The sequence below is a fragment of the Polyergus mexicanus genome, unplaced genomic scaffold, assembly GCF_030449975.1.
Source record: "Polyergus mexicanus isolate NDT 795.1 unplaced genomic scaffold, iyPolMexi1.0 SCAF_7, whole genome shotgun sequence".
In the NCBI taxonomy this organism is placed as follows: domain Eukaryota; kingdom Metazoa; phylum Arthropoda; class Insecta; order Hymenoptera; family Formicidae; genus Polyergus; species Polyergus mexicanus.
Window position 1 is genome coordinate 10,421,772 of NW_027223327.1, and position 15,603 is coordinate 10,437,374.

The 15,603-nt window shown below is 37.7% G+C and overlaps 1 protein-coding gene across 1 annotated transcript in view; it reads right to left on the bottom strand.

The window, feature by feature from the left end:
* LOC138934788 (spondin-1) overlaps nucleotides 1-15,603 on the bottom strand; it is a 161,842-nt gene that overhangs the window by 34,399 nt on the left and 111,840 nt on the right. Inside the window, exons 3-4 of the mRNA XM_070298872.1 lie at nucleotides 4,414-4,727; nucleotides 3,719-3,898 (exon numbers count right to left, since the gene is read on the bottom strand). Coding sequence (XP_070154973.1) covers nucleotides 3,719-3,898; nucleotides 4,414-4,727 — 494 coding nt within the window. The remainder of the gene's footprint in view (nucleotides 1-3,718; nucleotides 3,899-4,413; nucleotides 4,728-15,603) is intronic.

Genomic DNA, 15,603 nt, shown 5'->3' on the forward strand with positions numbered 1-15,603 from the left:
TTGCCGCCGCGAGTCTAGCCCTTTATCTGCAGCACTCGACGATAGTAATTCATGCGTTACCAGCCCCCAGAGCACGATCACGTGTCTCCCCCGTGGGAAGATTCGGATATACCTATTCCGCAATTCGGATAATATTTTTCAGATAGGCAAATTAGCATATACTGTATCCGAAGAGAGCATTCACTGATATATTCCAATTGAGTTGATTCGCGAATTAATCACAAAGAGTGTTGAAAAATATTCCAACTTATATGTACTTTCCCTATAACACAATTTATAACATTTAAATTAATTTAGGAAGCTACACTATTTTCGGGTCCATTTAGCTAATTCGCCTCACAATTTGACGCACCGCAGTTGTAAACCTCGATTTATCCATATCCGTACCCAGTAAATTCATACTCTAGCATGTCCTCGCGCAATTCTCAAGAGGAGCACTAATTATCCCCACGTGGATAACCGTATTCGAGAATAATTAACAACTAACGCGCGCATTAGCCCGTGTAAAATTGCGCTTGCGTCAACATTAACATTGATAATCGACTAAAATAAATATTAGCTATCTGCAAACATTGGCCAGTTTCCGTCCGCAGATACCTTGTGTTTAAGAAGTAAATATTATCTATGATGGTGACGTCACCTCGATAACTGGCTAAGAAGTATCATTATTAGATAATTCAATTTTCTTATCCAACATGTATAAAAAAGTCTTTTACAGAGCTCTCTTAACACATTAAATAATTAATTCATTAAAAATATCTTTAAATTACTAAATAAAACGATTAACATAAATTATATAAATGAAATCTATAATTACATATAAAAGATACTCGCGAATATTGTGTCACTTGAGAATATATACACCTTCCGTTACAAATTAAGGTGTATTTTTTTTTTATTTCGATCGATATAATTAAGAATAAATATATTCAGAATGCGAATGAGCATTTCATGAGAAAACTTCGGATTAAAACCGTTATATATTGTTGTTTTTTAATTAAATTTTCTTTTTCCACCTCCATAATTTCTTACTTTCTATTTGAGAATTAGACACATCTTAGCCTCTTTACACAGATGCCAGCGTGCACGTCGCATTCACCGCCGCGAATTTAATTTCGCGAACATGTCATCCATAATAAACAACAAAATTTTTATTGCAGATGGCACGCTAAGTTTATTTGCTATCTTAAAGAATTTATATATAACGAATTATTCTCCTCCCTTCTCCTTTATCGATTATCAATTGAGTTATTCCAGGTATTATTACATTATCATTATCGAACAAATTTTCCGTATACACGAAATAATATATATTGCTAAAATAAAGGTATATTTAGAGAATTATTAAATTAATTACCAAGCTGCCGCACGTATCTCAAGCGTGTTTCGCAACAATTTATAGTTTTATTCGCTAATCTTAATTTCTCTGCTTAATTCGTGCCATCGTTCGAAGCTCTCAAGCAGTCAAGTGGCGTAAACAAACGTCCTCGATTTTGCAAAGCCGGACACTTTGGGGCGATAATGGGCGCGTTGTTGTACGAAATGGGCATTACATTAGGCGGTCTGATTTTCACTTTAATGGAGTTCCGGAAGCGTGAAGTTTAATGGAAACAGTGGGGTCGCGAGCGCAGTTGCGAGCAACTCTCTTTCTCGATGGGGCTGAAACTGGCTTTTGATAGCTACTCGCGAAAACGCACTGCGCGTAGAAATAAATCGGCGCATATGTATTATATAAATTTATTTCGGGCGCCAGTAAAATGAAATGTACACGCCATTTTTTTTTTAAGGAGGCGGGGAAGATTTTTCAAAGAAAATATAAAAATTAATCTTCAAAAATGTTGTAATATTATTCCATTCAATGTCTCCAATAAATTTGAAAACGCGCAAGAATTACAGGAACGTTAATATATGGCAACGGAACCAACATAGAATAAATTAAAAGCAATTAGTAATTAAAAGCACATTGATTTATAGTTTTGACGATCAGTAATATTACGTCGAAATTTTTTTCTGTCTTTTCATTTATACAAAATGACAGAAAAATCTGTCAGAAACATTAGTAAGTGTAATCATAAATTAGGAACAGTCAAAGCAGGAGAGAAAGAGACAGACGGCGAGAGAACGGATATCAAATTAGCGACAAAAGTTTGGTAATTAAGTGGTAAGTGAGAGCAAGGGAGGGAAATTTAGTAGGCAGACCATCCCTTTGCTCTAAACGGAAGCGGAGAGTGACACGTGTCAAAGAGAGGTCGGAAGAGGCGGATGACGAGAAGAAGCTGGACTGTAAGCAGAGATAATTAACGAGTTAATACGAGTCGTTGCCTCTCAAATTCCATCCTCGCAGGTGTCATACTGCGGTTAGAGAAAAAAAGTCTCGAGAGAAACTGCATTTCGTATGAATTTTCGATCAATTTAAGTATTCATGCGCGAACGGAACGAGCGTAATCTTCACGACGTCGCGATTAAAATATTTAAAGTTTTATTAATTATAAACCCTTAGCGCGAGCACGTGTGTGAGTGTGTGAATGCGTTTAAAATCTTTATTAAAATATTGATTACTACATTATTCATAAAAAAAGGATTAAAAGAACTTATATTCTTACATATTAACTTAATTTTTAAAATACTTATACTTTATGTTTACACATTCAGGTTTTGTAACAAAGTTTTATATTTGAAATAATTTTTGCCATAATGTTAATATTTAACTGTCGGATAAAAAAAAAACTGGGTTACAGATATCAGTTTGACAATGAGGCGGAAGATACTTCGCGAAGATAGCTTCGATGTTTGCATGAACGCAAGGTGGAGAAGTCTGTTCGTATAGCTTCGGAGAACAAATATTTACGTTGAGCCAAGCCACCCTTCTTGCGTGTCAGAAACGTATTTAATGCTAGCAATAGGGAAGGGATGACAGCTCAGCGATCTTGTTGCGAACAAAAATTCATCCAATTCGCGAAATGTCGAGAAAAAGTCACGTCGATAACATCTTTTTGAGCAAATATTTAAAATATTTTTAATCAACTTGTTCTCATTTCACTTTTATAAAGATCAGCGGAAGTGTATAATCTCGATATTATATTGTACTTTGTGCTTGATATTCGAAAATTGGCGCAGTGAAGCAATATCCGGTCTCGCATTATCGGTCTGTATATTATTATCAGGTCATTTCGTATAAGAAGAATTATTAGATTGTTTAAACAGTGAATTGCATTTAATCAATTTGGTACTGAAACTGATATTGTCAGCGCATTTATTATACGCAGCAATATCAATATATCGGGCAAATAAATTAATAGCTATTATCGAAACCCGATGTTCTTTTAATGGGCTACTACACGCTATAGATGGGTATTTTATGAAAGGACAAAAGCTCGTATGAAATCGAGACATTAAATGCATAAACGAATGAAATAATATTGAGCTATTAAAAAACGTATATAATTTTTATATATTCCTAATTTTGAAAAAAAGAAAATACAAAAACCTTTGAAGGAATAATTGATATAAAACGTGATTTATCTCATTACTTTTTCATGGTTTTATCAAGAGCAGAAATTTTTATTTTACGTCGAGAGATAATTGCATATGTACAGATATCGGTTTATGAGAATTTTATTTAAAAATCGATAATATATAAATAATTATCTCGCGATAGATTAATTAATAACGGAGAATAAAGAATCGTGCGTATAGTACGAGGGCGTGAGTTACATACCTTGGTAAATGTGAGGGTAGCTATCGGCGGTAGACGAGGTAGATTCGGATAATAGAAGCTTCCCGCGGGATGTGCGGGATATCGGGATGTGATCCTGTAAGCGATTCCTTGGGGCTGCGTTGGCCAGTTGGCAGCCGTGAATGTAAAACCGTTATCCGTGCCTCCATCCAGCGGGTCGAGCTGTTGAAAAAGGAACAGCGAAAGGTGGTTTAAACGAGGACGTACATTTTTCAAGCATTCACGGATTTTAGCGAAATGACAGAGCGCGCGACGCGGTTCGCGGAGATAAATGTATAAATTATATTTCGCGGCCGCGACGCGATATACGTCTCCGACTTTTCCGAGGCTGATTCAAACGCGATTTATTTGATATCTATGTATATAAGTATTTCGTAACGTCGCGTATATATGAATTAAAAAGCTTGATCTGCTCTAGATAACGATAGTTCAATTATATTGAACAAATAATATTGATTATGTAATGCAGAAATAATTACTCTCTCTTTCATGTTATTTTTCGATATTTTTGGGATTTCGAGTTACGTAAATTTCGATTTTATGTCGACCGACAAATATTGATTGGCATAAATCATTTTTGAGAAAATACATTTCAATATCCTCTTTCACGCTAGACAATGCTCGGCCATATTGACACATTTCGTGCACATTAATTTGGTATCGCTCGACGTAATTACCTCGACGGTAACGGTATCGACCCAATTGCCCTCGACGCACAATTGGAAGGAATCCACGCCAACGAACCAATCGGGACTGGGATTGATGCGCGCCATAATGCTAATTAGAGTGTGATTGCCATCCAAGAAGGCTCGAGTGACGCTCGTGCCTTCGCCTTGAGGTATCGGTGGGCCTGTGAAGGAATGGAGGCTATTGGGCGAATCCCCGTCCGTGTCCAATCCATCAGCTCTTCCAGTTTCCACGTACAACCTAGCGCCCGTAGACAGTCTCTCGCCTAATCTGTACAGAGTGTAAATCGAATCGTGCGTCCGACCTGCAAAATAATACAATATATAATTGTTTTAATTATAATTCAAATTTTTTAAATTTCCGTGATAAATCGTTGTGTCATTAAAAGATGAAAAAAAGAAGATTCTCTCTCGGATCGATACATTAGACATATTTCGCATGAATATTTCATTCGCCCGAAGCGGCGCTTGTTTCTCACGTTACGAAACGCGACGCTTACAGTGTAAGCGCCGGTATAATCCTTATCCAAGCGGCGGCGAGACAACGACCACGTCGCGATGCAAATGCATTTAACGATCAATTACTCTTGCCAAGCAGCCCGAACTCGAGAAAAGCGTTTCATCGTTCCGCTTTAGTTGCGGGGCGCGCTAAATAGCGCGCATTTAAGGCGCTTCGTTAACGGCGATTCGCTCCTTTTGTAGTCGCGAGCGGCCGCGGACGACGAAAGCCGCTCTCGAGATAGCCGGATTAATGCCGAGAGCAAGAAAGAGAAAGAGAGAGAAAGAGTACTGAATTTATAGTCAATTAATGTACCCCCGCTCGAGACTCGTTGTCCGCCGCTCCGGAAATAATGCGCCACCCTTACAGACGAACCTTAAACACACGAACACACGTACACCGACATCTCACGCGACACATTACTGCGCCTACATGCATACTAACGCAATCCTGAAAAATCCCTCGGACGATCTTCTCTGACACGCTTTTCGCCCCGTGTCTCGTCGGTTTCACCCCGGACCCGGTATTCATCATCACGCACGATTTAACGATCGATCGAGGGCGAATAAACCACGACCCGGACGCCTCTGAAAAACTAACGTCGCTCCAGACGAGGGGATTTTGCGGCCGGTATTGCGCGCTACACGTGCAGCAGCTTTCGCCGCACCATCCGTTCGCTCTTTCTCCTTCGGATTCTTTTTACCAAGGATTCGCGTAATTTTAAAACCAAGAATCGGCAAAACATCCCGGCGCAATTAAACGCCACGCATCGCGCGACTCTCGGCCAATTTTTGCCCGAGTCGTATATTTCAAAATACGATAAATGCTAAAATTCGATAGAATACAATTGTTTTGATTAATTAATCCCTATTTACAAAATTTCATATATTTTAGAAAAGAGAAAAAGAAATTCCAAGCTTGTCGACGGATAATAATTAATTGTAAAATGTTAATCGTTTTATCTAACGAAACGCGTTGTACATTGATCAGCAATTTTTAACGCGTCAAGTTATTCACGAAAGCGAGTTACGCAATGCGGCTTCTCATACTATTCCCGTGAACGAATCCGAAATGTAGCTTTCAAAGGGATCGAAATAGTTTTCTTGCCGCAACGGTCCTGCCGAGTTCGAAGGGGACGTAATTAGTTAGGAAAATTAGTGGAAACCGCGAGGAATATGGACTGCGTGCGTTGGCAGACTTTACGCAGAAAGTCCGAAACAGGCTGTTCCGCTAGAGTTTCGACGGAAACGCGTCGACCGCAGCCCCGTTACTTTGTCGTAAGAATCAAAGACCGTAAAATCCGATAAGAGAACATATCCAAATATTGTGATTTTTTTTTTTTTTCCGTATAACCGATTTTATTATCTCGTAAAAATTTCTGAATAGAAAATAATACTCTGTACATTTCTCGAGAGAGCACAAACGAAAAGAGAGATAATTTTTAGTGATAAAATTTTTACTATTTACAAATTGCAAAATGATATGTTTTCTTCATTTTCCGTTTTGCATATTACAATATTCAATTTTTATACATGGCAATATTATGTTCCCTAAGTGAGAGAGAAATATTTCTTCTTTGATGCATCGTTAATTAAATTGATATACTTTCCGTTTTCAATTAAATCTCAGTAAATTATAATCGTTTTTATGTACAGTTCGTTTTCGAGCTAATCCAATATACACGATCGAAATATTAGTCATTTCGTTCACAAAAATAAGCTAAAAAAGCTATTAAGATCAGCTCGCGGCTTAAATTTGCCTCTTTAATTAGATTAATTAGTATCGATCCGCCTCTCATAGTCGCTCCAATCTGATCCCTGTCTGTCTTGCGGCGCCTTCCCTTCCATCTTGCCCTCGTGCTCGCCTTGGGCAGACAGAATTTATGAATGAATATTATCTCGTCCCTTTGAAGCTCTCTCTAACCTGTCTCTAACCGGCCGGTAATTTCATCAAGACTTAAATAGACGTTGATTCCATCCCGCAAATTACATTCGCAAACAGTGGCGTTTTATTAATTCCGCTCGTTACCGGCAGCGAAGTCGGTTCTTTTCAGCCACTGCTTCGTTCTTTGCGCGAATTTGTATTAATGATCGCTATTCAGGAAAATCTTCGGAGACACCTCCGTTTTATATTGCGTGAATCGCGGAGGTGAAAAATAAGCTCGCGGAAAGAAGTGAAAATAAAATTAATATAAATAAATTTAAGATAAAACTCCTTCCCGTCTCTTTTCCGACTAGATTTGAAGAAAAATATCAAGTCAACGCGTTCGATTTTCATCTCAAATTTATCTATTTTCTTGATACGCGTCATGAAAAATAAATGCAAATTAAATTGATTATTCAAATTAATAAATTGCAAAGTTTAATCCAAGAGTTGTTTAGTACGAGTTCGATATTATTGGAAGATACTTGATATATATAAATATAATACAGTGAATTCTTTGTCGTCGGTGTAAATATTTATCATAAATTTGCATATGAAAGTTTAAAATAAATAAGAAAGAAATTTATATTCGATCAATTTATCGAAATTTCTATTCTTCCTGTCTTTTTTTTTTATTTATATACGGTATACGGCATACATGGTGATTCCCATATTCGAGCGGTAAGAACAAAGGACTATGGTGAAGTCTGGAATGAAGATTGACGACACGACGAATACGAATAGGCTTGCGATTCAATTCGCGAAAATCAATGTCAGTGAATTTAAACTTGTGCACGCGACAAAATCAATTCGCCTAACGATCGCCATAATTCACCTTGTCAAAGAATTCGCAAGGCGCTGAGTCGCGAATCCTTTTACGATAATTGTATCCTTAAAACGCAATTCGATGGAAACGTCGCGCGTTATTCGATAATTCACGACTATTATTAAAATTTTTATTTATTTAGGAAAAAAAAAATTGTCAAAAATCTAACAATGTGTATTGAGAAACTTTTTGTAGTAATTTTTAATTTTAACTTTTTGTACTGTAATTTTTAGCCGTATTTTGAAGAAATACAATACATACGCAACACATTAGACAAAACACGATAATCGTTTTTCGAAAACATTTGTCTAGGAGTAAATCTCCGCATAGTATTCAGGCAGGTACTATTGATATCAAACATATCCCGTACATATCTTAAAGCGGCCGAATTCCTGATGAACAAGAGGGATAAGAACAATGTAGACCAAGAGGGGAAGGGCTCTGGACCTTCCGGATTGGCTCATGATGCTTCATTCAACGAAATCGACCGGGCCGTAATTGAAATGCGAACAAAGCTCTCTCGTGACAATACGCGACCTTTAATTAGTGCCGCTACCGAAGAACGCGCCAACGGCGACGAGCAACGGGTTCGTCGAACTTATCCGTGAAGTTTCGGGAAGTGCTTAGGGCAAACAAGCGTGATTTGACAAATTGCTCGCGATCGCGCCGAGAAAGACGAGATCGTTCATTCCGGTGACTGAAGAATGAACGTCTCGACAGTGCGCCTCGACACCGAGATTGATAAATTCGCCAGCGTACGATAGCAGAGGGTAGAAGTCGGATTGATGATCGTGAGGAGTTGAGTTTCGAGCCGACTGTAAATGTTTCCAGTTCCTTCCTTGTCGGAGAAGCAGGAGAGAAAGTCCGGATTAGACCGTGCGGATGAAAATCCGAGTAGGAAGATGTACTCTCCGTCTCTCTCGCCGGCAGTTCTCTTTGTTCGTCTTCATTTTCCCCCAGAATTGGGATCTGAGAAAGAAACAACTTTTCAACTCTTCCCCGAGAGTACCGAGATTAGGTCGCGAAGATACTCCGCTCCGGAATGGCGGAGAGACGGCATCAGAGGTTGTTACATATATTCGATATTCGATCCACGAGAAACTCATGTTTTCCATGGGATATTCTCGAGCACGGATCATGGAAATTATAAGGAAGAGGGAAGCAAGTCTCTTAAGGATGCGCGATACTTTTCTCGATACGCGCACGGATCTCTTCGCTCCACTTTTTCCATTCTACTCTTCTCGACACATTCTAATATTTCGAGGATTTTATCCCCTATTCGCGCGATCCTATTATCTCTTTGGAAGCGCACTTTTACGCGCTTCGTTTTTTGTTCGGTCGAATATCCGTTCAATACGGCTGTATGCAGCATTTTTTACTTTAGTCTATTGTATCTATTTAAGATGATATGTATTTACTCGCGTTTCGTAATCGCACTGACTAAACTACTAAGTGTATGTGAATCATCGTCTTCAGGTGTAATAATTTAACTGTCACGATATATTTTCCGATGATGAAGATCAAGCATCTCTTCTCTATTATATCTCTGCTCCATTTACTTGCACGATTATTATCATTCCGAGAGGCCTATCTTTGTGTGCCGCTTTCTTTATTCACTGCCAAATATTTCTTCATATATAGTTCAAGAGAAATATAATAGTCACGCTAAAGGAAGATTTTATTACATTTTAAGATCATGGCGTACTATGAGTGCTCTTTACATTTACAATGCATTTATTCTACTGCGAATACGTGACTTAACATTTTCAAACACAGCCGTATAATTAAATTTTATGTATATTGCTAATTATAGGGGTATTTCATTAAGTACTACGCACTAGTACAATTTTATTTTCTTTCACAGCTTTGTAAAGCGTTTCGTACCGATATTCCTTTATTTTACCGATTCAATTACTTTTTTATAGACACTTTTCTCATCTTCCTCATTCGTATCTCATTTAAAAGGTTTCGTTTTAAACTTTCTTTTGCAATTTAAAAGAAATAATGCTATCGATAAGAAAAGAAACTTTTATTATTTTCACTATTTTTTATATCTTTGTCGCAGAAATTTGCGTAATAAATGTAATAAATTAATAACATCATGATAAATTAATTTAAGAAATTCTAATATGTAACTTTAAACTGGGATATACTAGTGTATGAGAAATATATACTTATTATACCTTTTGTAATATTTATATTACACGTGGTGTTAAATAAATATAGATCTTCACGAAGAAAGAGCATCTCATCCAGTAAGATAATGCAAATCCATTTTTATCGGTACTTCGAGCTTACGCCGTCTTGAAAATCTGTTGCATCGACAATAAGATTTCCTTCTCATCGATTTCTTACACGTTGCAGCGACCACTTTTCTTAAGCTACATATACCTTCCGATTTTATTCTATATCGTTATCATACTTTCTTAATCCCGTATTACCTCACTCTATAGCTATCTAAAATTTTATAGGATAAGAATTTATGTGCTAATACAAAGTGCACACGTGGGAGAAAGTTAATGTTTCTGAGGAGAATTTTTTTTTTTTTTGGACGAAATATTTTTTGCTTAGTTTCTTCGTTGCATATAAATACTTTCTAAAATTTATTCTTGGCGAATATATAATGTGATGCTAAAAGAAAAAAAAAAGTTTTCCTCCTCCCTGCTCTGCTACGAAGATTGAAAGGATTCGTTGAAAGATTGAAAGGATTTTTTGTCGATCGAAAATTGCGTATCGACATGCTTCATCCGTCAGATTTAAAAATAACTATCGATTTCTGTCCGATATTTCGTACGTTCTTCGGCAAACATGTCTCTATATATATATATATATATATATATACCCATTGTACGCCTACGAAGAAAGCGGAACGAGTCGCGCTTCAGCTTGCAGAGATTTAATAGAATACACCGCGAGAACTTACATGTTGGCACTGATGCCAATATAGATAATAATATGCCAATAAATTTTCTCGGAAATAAAGAAAGTTTGACTAATCACTTTCGTGCAACGAGATTATCTCATTTTGTCTTATATGTCTGACCCAATCTGTACTCAACTCCTTGAAGCGTGATAAGTAATTTACTATAGTATATCTTATATATTTGCACTAAATCATTATGTTTTATATATTATATAATTACATAATTTATATATATATATTATTCTACTGGGTTTTTTATATATATATATATATATCTATAGATAGAGATTAAATAAATTTCAGAAGCGAACGTGCATAGAACTTGAAATTTGGACGCTTAAAAGTTTAAAGTATTAACGTTTCCACGCTACCTGAAGTAGTTACGAAAACGTCGGAGCAGCTCTCGCTCAGTGTCCAATAAAATCGTGTTATGCTGCAAATGGATGGCCTAGTTTTCGTACAATTTCGCGGCTATAAAGCCAAAGAAGCTTTTACCGCGCTGATGTAGCACGCGGCGAAAGAAATTTATGCGTAGCCGTATGGCCAATAAATTGTAGCTATATTTTTGTACACAGACATACACACACACACACATACATACATACAAGCTATCCAAAAATGAACAACAGCGAGAGAAGCACTTAATCCTTAAAAATTAATAACACGCATCATTTTAAAGAAGAAGAATGTCACTATATTTCTCTTGTGCCTTTTATTTTCATATTATATATATTTTTTAGAATATTTAAATTCTTACACAATTAAAATCTCTCTCTCTCTCTCTCTCTCTCTCTCTCTCTCTCTTTCTCCTCTTTTATCTTTGAATCGATTAATGGTTCCTCTAAACTTGTTCTTAGTTTGTAAGATCCTTCGTGGAGCCACTCTCGTACAGGGTGGATCGGCGTGTCCCTCGCGAATTTAATGAAGTACCACAAGACTCTCCCATTCTGGCACCGATGCCAAACTCCACCCATAATAATACGGGTAAATCTACTCTGGCGCGCGCCATACATTCGCATGTACACGCGTGCGTGTGCGGGTCGTTTTCGGAGGCAAAGGTTGGCGAATACACGGTGAGGTGACGTACCGGAGGATTTTGGCTCGGTGGTAGGATCGCGGGAAGAGACGATGCGGAGGAGCTCCCGAGCTCCTCGAAGTCTCTCCGTAGGTAGAGCACGATCCAACTTGATACAACTTTCCTAACAAGCCGGTCTTAACTTGGCGGAGCAACCGCGAGTCGTCTGTCGTATCGCGTGCAACTGCGCCTCGCACTGCATCCTCCTTCCTCGTTCCTTCACCGCGACGCGTGTTCTCGACACCTGCACCTGCACGACCGAGTCCCTTCGCGGATGTATGAAACGCGTGAGCGGCCAGAACCGTGTTCCTACAAAGTGGATAAACTAATTTCGTCACGACGATACCGTTATCTCGCGCAGCGGCCAGCTTCTAAATTGCATCTCTGTAGCATCGCACGTACAAGCATCTTCCTATGTGGAGGGACAGAGAAAAAAAGGTGAAGAGAAATGATCTCTCAACGATAATTTTCGAATTCTGCGCTACTAATTATTCTTTTTTTATGTCTCGGATCCTCCAAAAGCTAAATAAACCAATGAACAAATGACAGAGATAATTAATATATTCAAATCTAATTACACGCATGGTTAAAAAATTATTATTTAGAGGATCGTATTACTATTATACATATACATATTAACAAAATTATATATATATGTAAATTAGGCCGTTATTTCCGCCTGGATTACCGTATCGAGCATATTGAATTAACGTTAATTAATTGAGCATTTGGTTTATGATTGCAGAAATTATTTAATTATTATACACCGAATTTTGCAACTTAATCTTGGCATATAATGTATTTGCAGCTGCGTGAATATATAGCAATATCAATATTAAATTATAATCATTAGGTAATTATGACAAAAGCCGCTATTTAATATTTTGACACAATTATGTAATACATTTATTTAATCTCTCTCTATGTGTATATATATATGTATATTCTTCTAACAAATATTTCATAAACTTGAAATGTATGGAATCGATTTTTTTCTTTTTTAACATTATCTAGAGCATTACTTGCTTTCTTATCAAAGTGAATTTTTTCATTATCCACCGTAATAATAATTATCCGAATTCAGGGCAGAGATGTTAAATATAATAACGCAGTTTCTCACCCGCATCGTTAAGGACACTCGCTTTCATTCGCTGCGAAAATGTTGGGGAAGATTTGCAACTACTGGAATTTGAGAAAGTTCCGTCTATCGTCGCAGTCGATTTACCGTCGCATTTTCGAACACGCGCGTACCGCTATAAGCGCGATACGCTTTCCTCTATATATATATCGATATCAATCCGTTTTCCCTTTATCGACGAATCGGCAAATGGATGGCGCGGAGTAACGTTTTCCGGAAATGGGACATTTCGAATGCCGAAAATTGAGAGCGACCACCACTGCCCCAGTTGGCGGTGGGCGAACGAAAAGGGGTTTACGGAGCAGCAGCGGCTTCGCGTCTAGGAAGGAAATGAACATTCGCTCGCCTAGATTCTCCGGGAAACGAGTGATTATTGAACGCGTAACCGAACGGCACCGATTGGCAGAGTCGGAGAATTGCGCGGGGCACGCGAAGCCGGGTGGTAACCGGTTCTGTCGGCGAAATTTATTGGAAGCGGCAATTAACGTAACATCAAACGAAACGATCGACGATCTGAGAAAAGAAAGCCGCGCGAATAATTTTTCCTTGCGTACACAAGTGATGTGCCGGATAAACTGCTTGCTGTGTCATTGAGTATCGTCGAAATAAATATGAAGCTTTAATTGCAGACCAATCACGTTTGCGAGATTAGGAAAAATAATAGGGATAGAGAAACATTTTCGACGCTTATTAGTTTCTTTCTATTCGGATAAAATTACGAATATAGCATTGACACTTGATCGTGCGGAATGCAACTTTCATCAAGAATGTTATCGTCATAAATACGTATTCGTTTCGAAACGATACTTTTGTCAATGCAATACAACCTCGTCATTAGATACATTTCATTTTATTTATATTTTATATATTGTGCTGTATTTTTAGATCAGCTTATTACTCACGTAATTTAATCCATGTAAATCTTTCCTTTCCATCCACATTTTTTTTTTTATAAATTTTATCATTTCTCTTCATTTCAGTTTTATATCAGAGTAAAATAAATTATCTATCCATCTGTATCTATGTAATTCGCATGTGGATGATAATCTCTGACGTCACGCGATTTTAAATGATGCCGAAACGAAAGTCCATTTCTATTGGAAGGATTGTCGGGAAAAATCGCACCTGCATCGTCAATATTTATACGATCTGGCTCTACGCGTCGTCGTCCAACGGAAAATAATTGTCCATTTCGCGTGGAGCTCGCATGACGCGTTACACCGCGAACAGCCGTGTAACAAACGCGGTCGCCGCAACCCACCGAATTTATTAGGAACAATAACTAATTTCGCGCAAAGCCGTATAAATTATGCCGCGTTCCCTCCTCTCTCCGCGGTATCGCGATAGGATGTGGGCGCGGGCGCTTCGATTGCCGTAAAATCCAACGAGCCGCACCCGCGAGAGCGTGTTACGAGCCGTGGCAAACAAACGGGTCTCTGACGAACCCGTCGATCTATTCGCGCCAACACTACAATGCGTCGCGAAGCGTCTGAATGACGCGGTTTTAGTTGCTCGACTAGATGCGTTTCGTCGTTTTGCAACTCGGTTTTGAAGCGCGATCAGAGTTCATTGCACGAGGCAAGATGAATGTTTTAAATTTCAATCTCCAAGAATTGGAAGGAATAGAGAAACAAATTATCTTAAAAAAAAAAATATATATATATAGTATATAACATACATATTATACACAATCTGTTTTTTCTTTCCTTTTCAAATTCGATTTTAAAAAGTTTTCAAGATAGATTCCTCAATATAAAAAATTGATAGATGGAAGATATACGATTAATTTTTTTAAATAAATTGTATGATTCCTATCGAACTCTAGTGATTGAGAAAAAAACCAACTTCGTAAATGTATATAAAATTCATTTCATTCGAAGCAGCTGACAGTTGACAGTTCGCGCAAAGTTTAGATGTTGCGAGAGAAAAAAATCGATATACGTACAGGGTATTAAAAAAAAAAAAAAAAATCATTTAGTATTTATATGGTAGATAGGATACGTTATACTGAATAAAAAAATCTTAGTAAACATAGACAACGAAAGTTTAACCGTTTCTGAGATATAAACATTTTTATATCTTAGCATCATGATTGACTTATTGGCTTGTACGCGTAGCATGTGATGTTTACCTCAGTGTTTATAAACCGTGTTCTGAACGTCCTCATTCAATTTCTATATATACTTCATAAGAAAAGATTTCACCGGCAATCAGTCAGTTGTCATCAACCGGCGATTGCAGATCTATGCGATTCGCAAGAAGAAGATGCTAAGCGTATATGGAAATGGAAGGAGGACATGTGGAACACCTTCTGTAAATATTTGCAGAAGATGTTCTACATGTCCTCCTTCCATTTATATATATATATATATATATATATATATATATATATATATATACATTTATTTCCCATTTAGCTCACTACACGATTATTCAATTGCTAATCACCGTCATTTCGCCATTACCGATTCAACGATTGTGTTGCGAAGGTACGCGTCGCTTTCAAGCGGTTAAATTACTCGATAATTGTTTCACGCGTTGAACAAGCTGAATAAATTATGACGACCGCGCTTCATGGCAATTCTCTCTTGCCTATCGATTAAAATAGACTTTACGTGGAGCGATATAAAGCGCGCGCACAGAAATCGCTTGAGGTCGCGCGATTGGATGCGACCATATATAATCGGGCGAAATAGCGTAAACAAGCGGCAAGCCGACATTATTCACGCGAGAAGTGCCGTATCCCATTTCGCAATTCACCGCGAAGCGTTTAAACGGCACGCATTAGCGCCGCGAA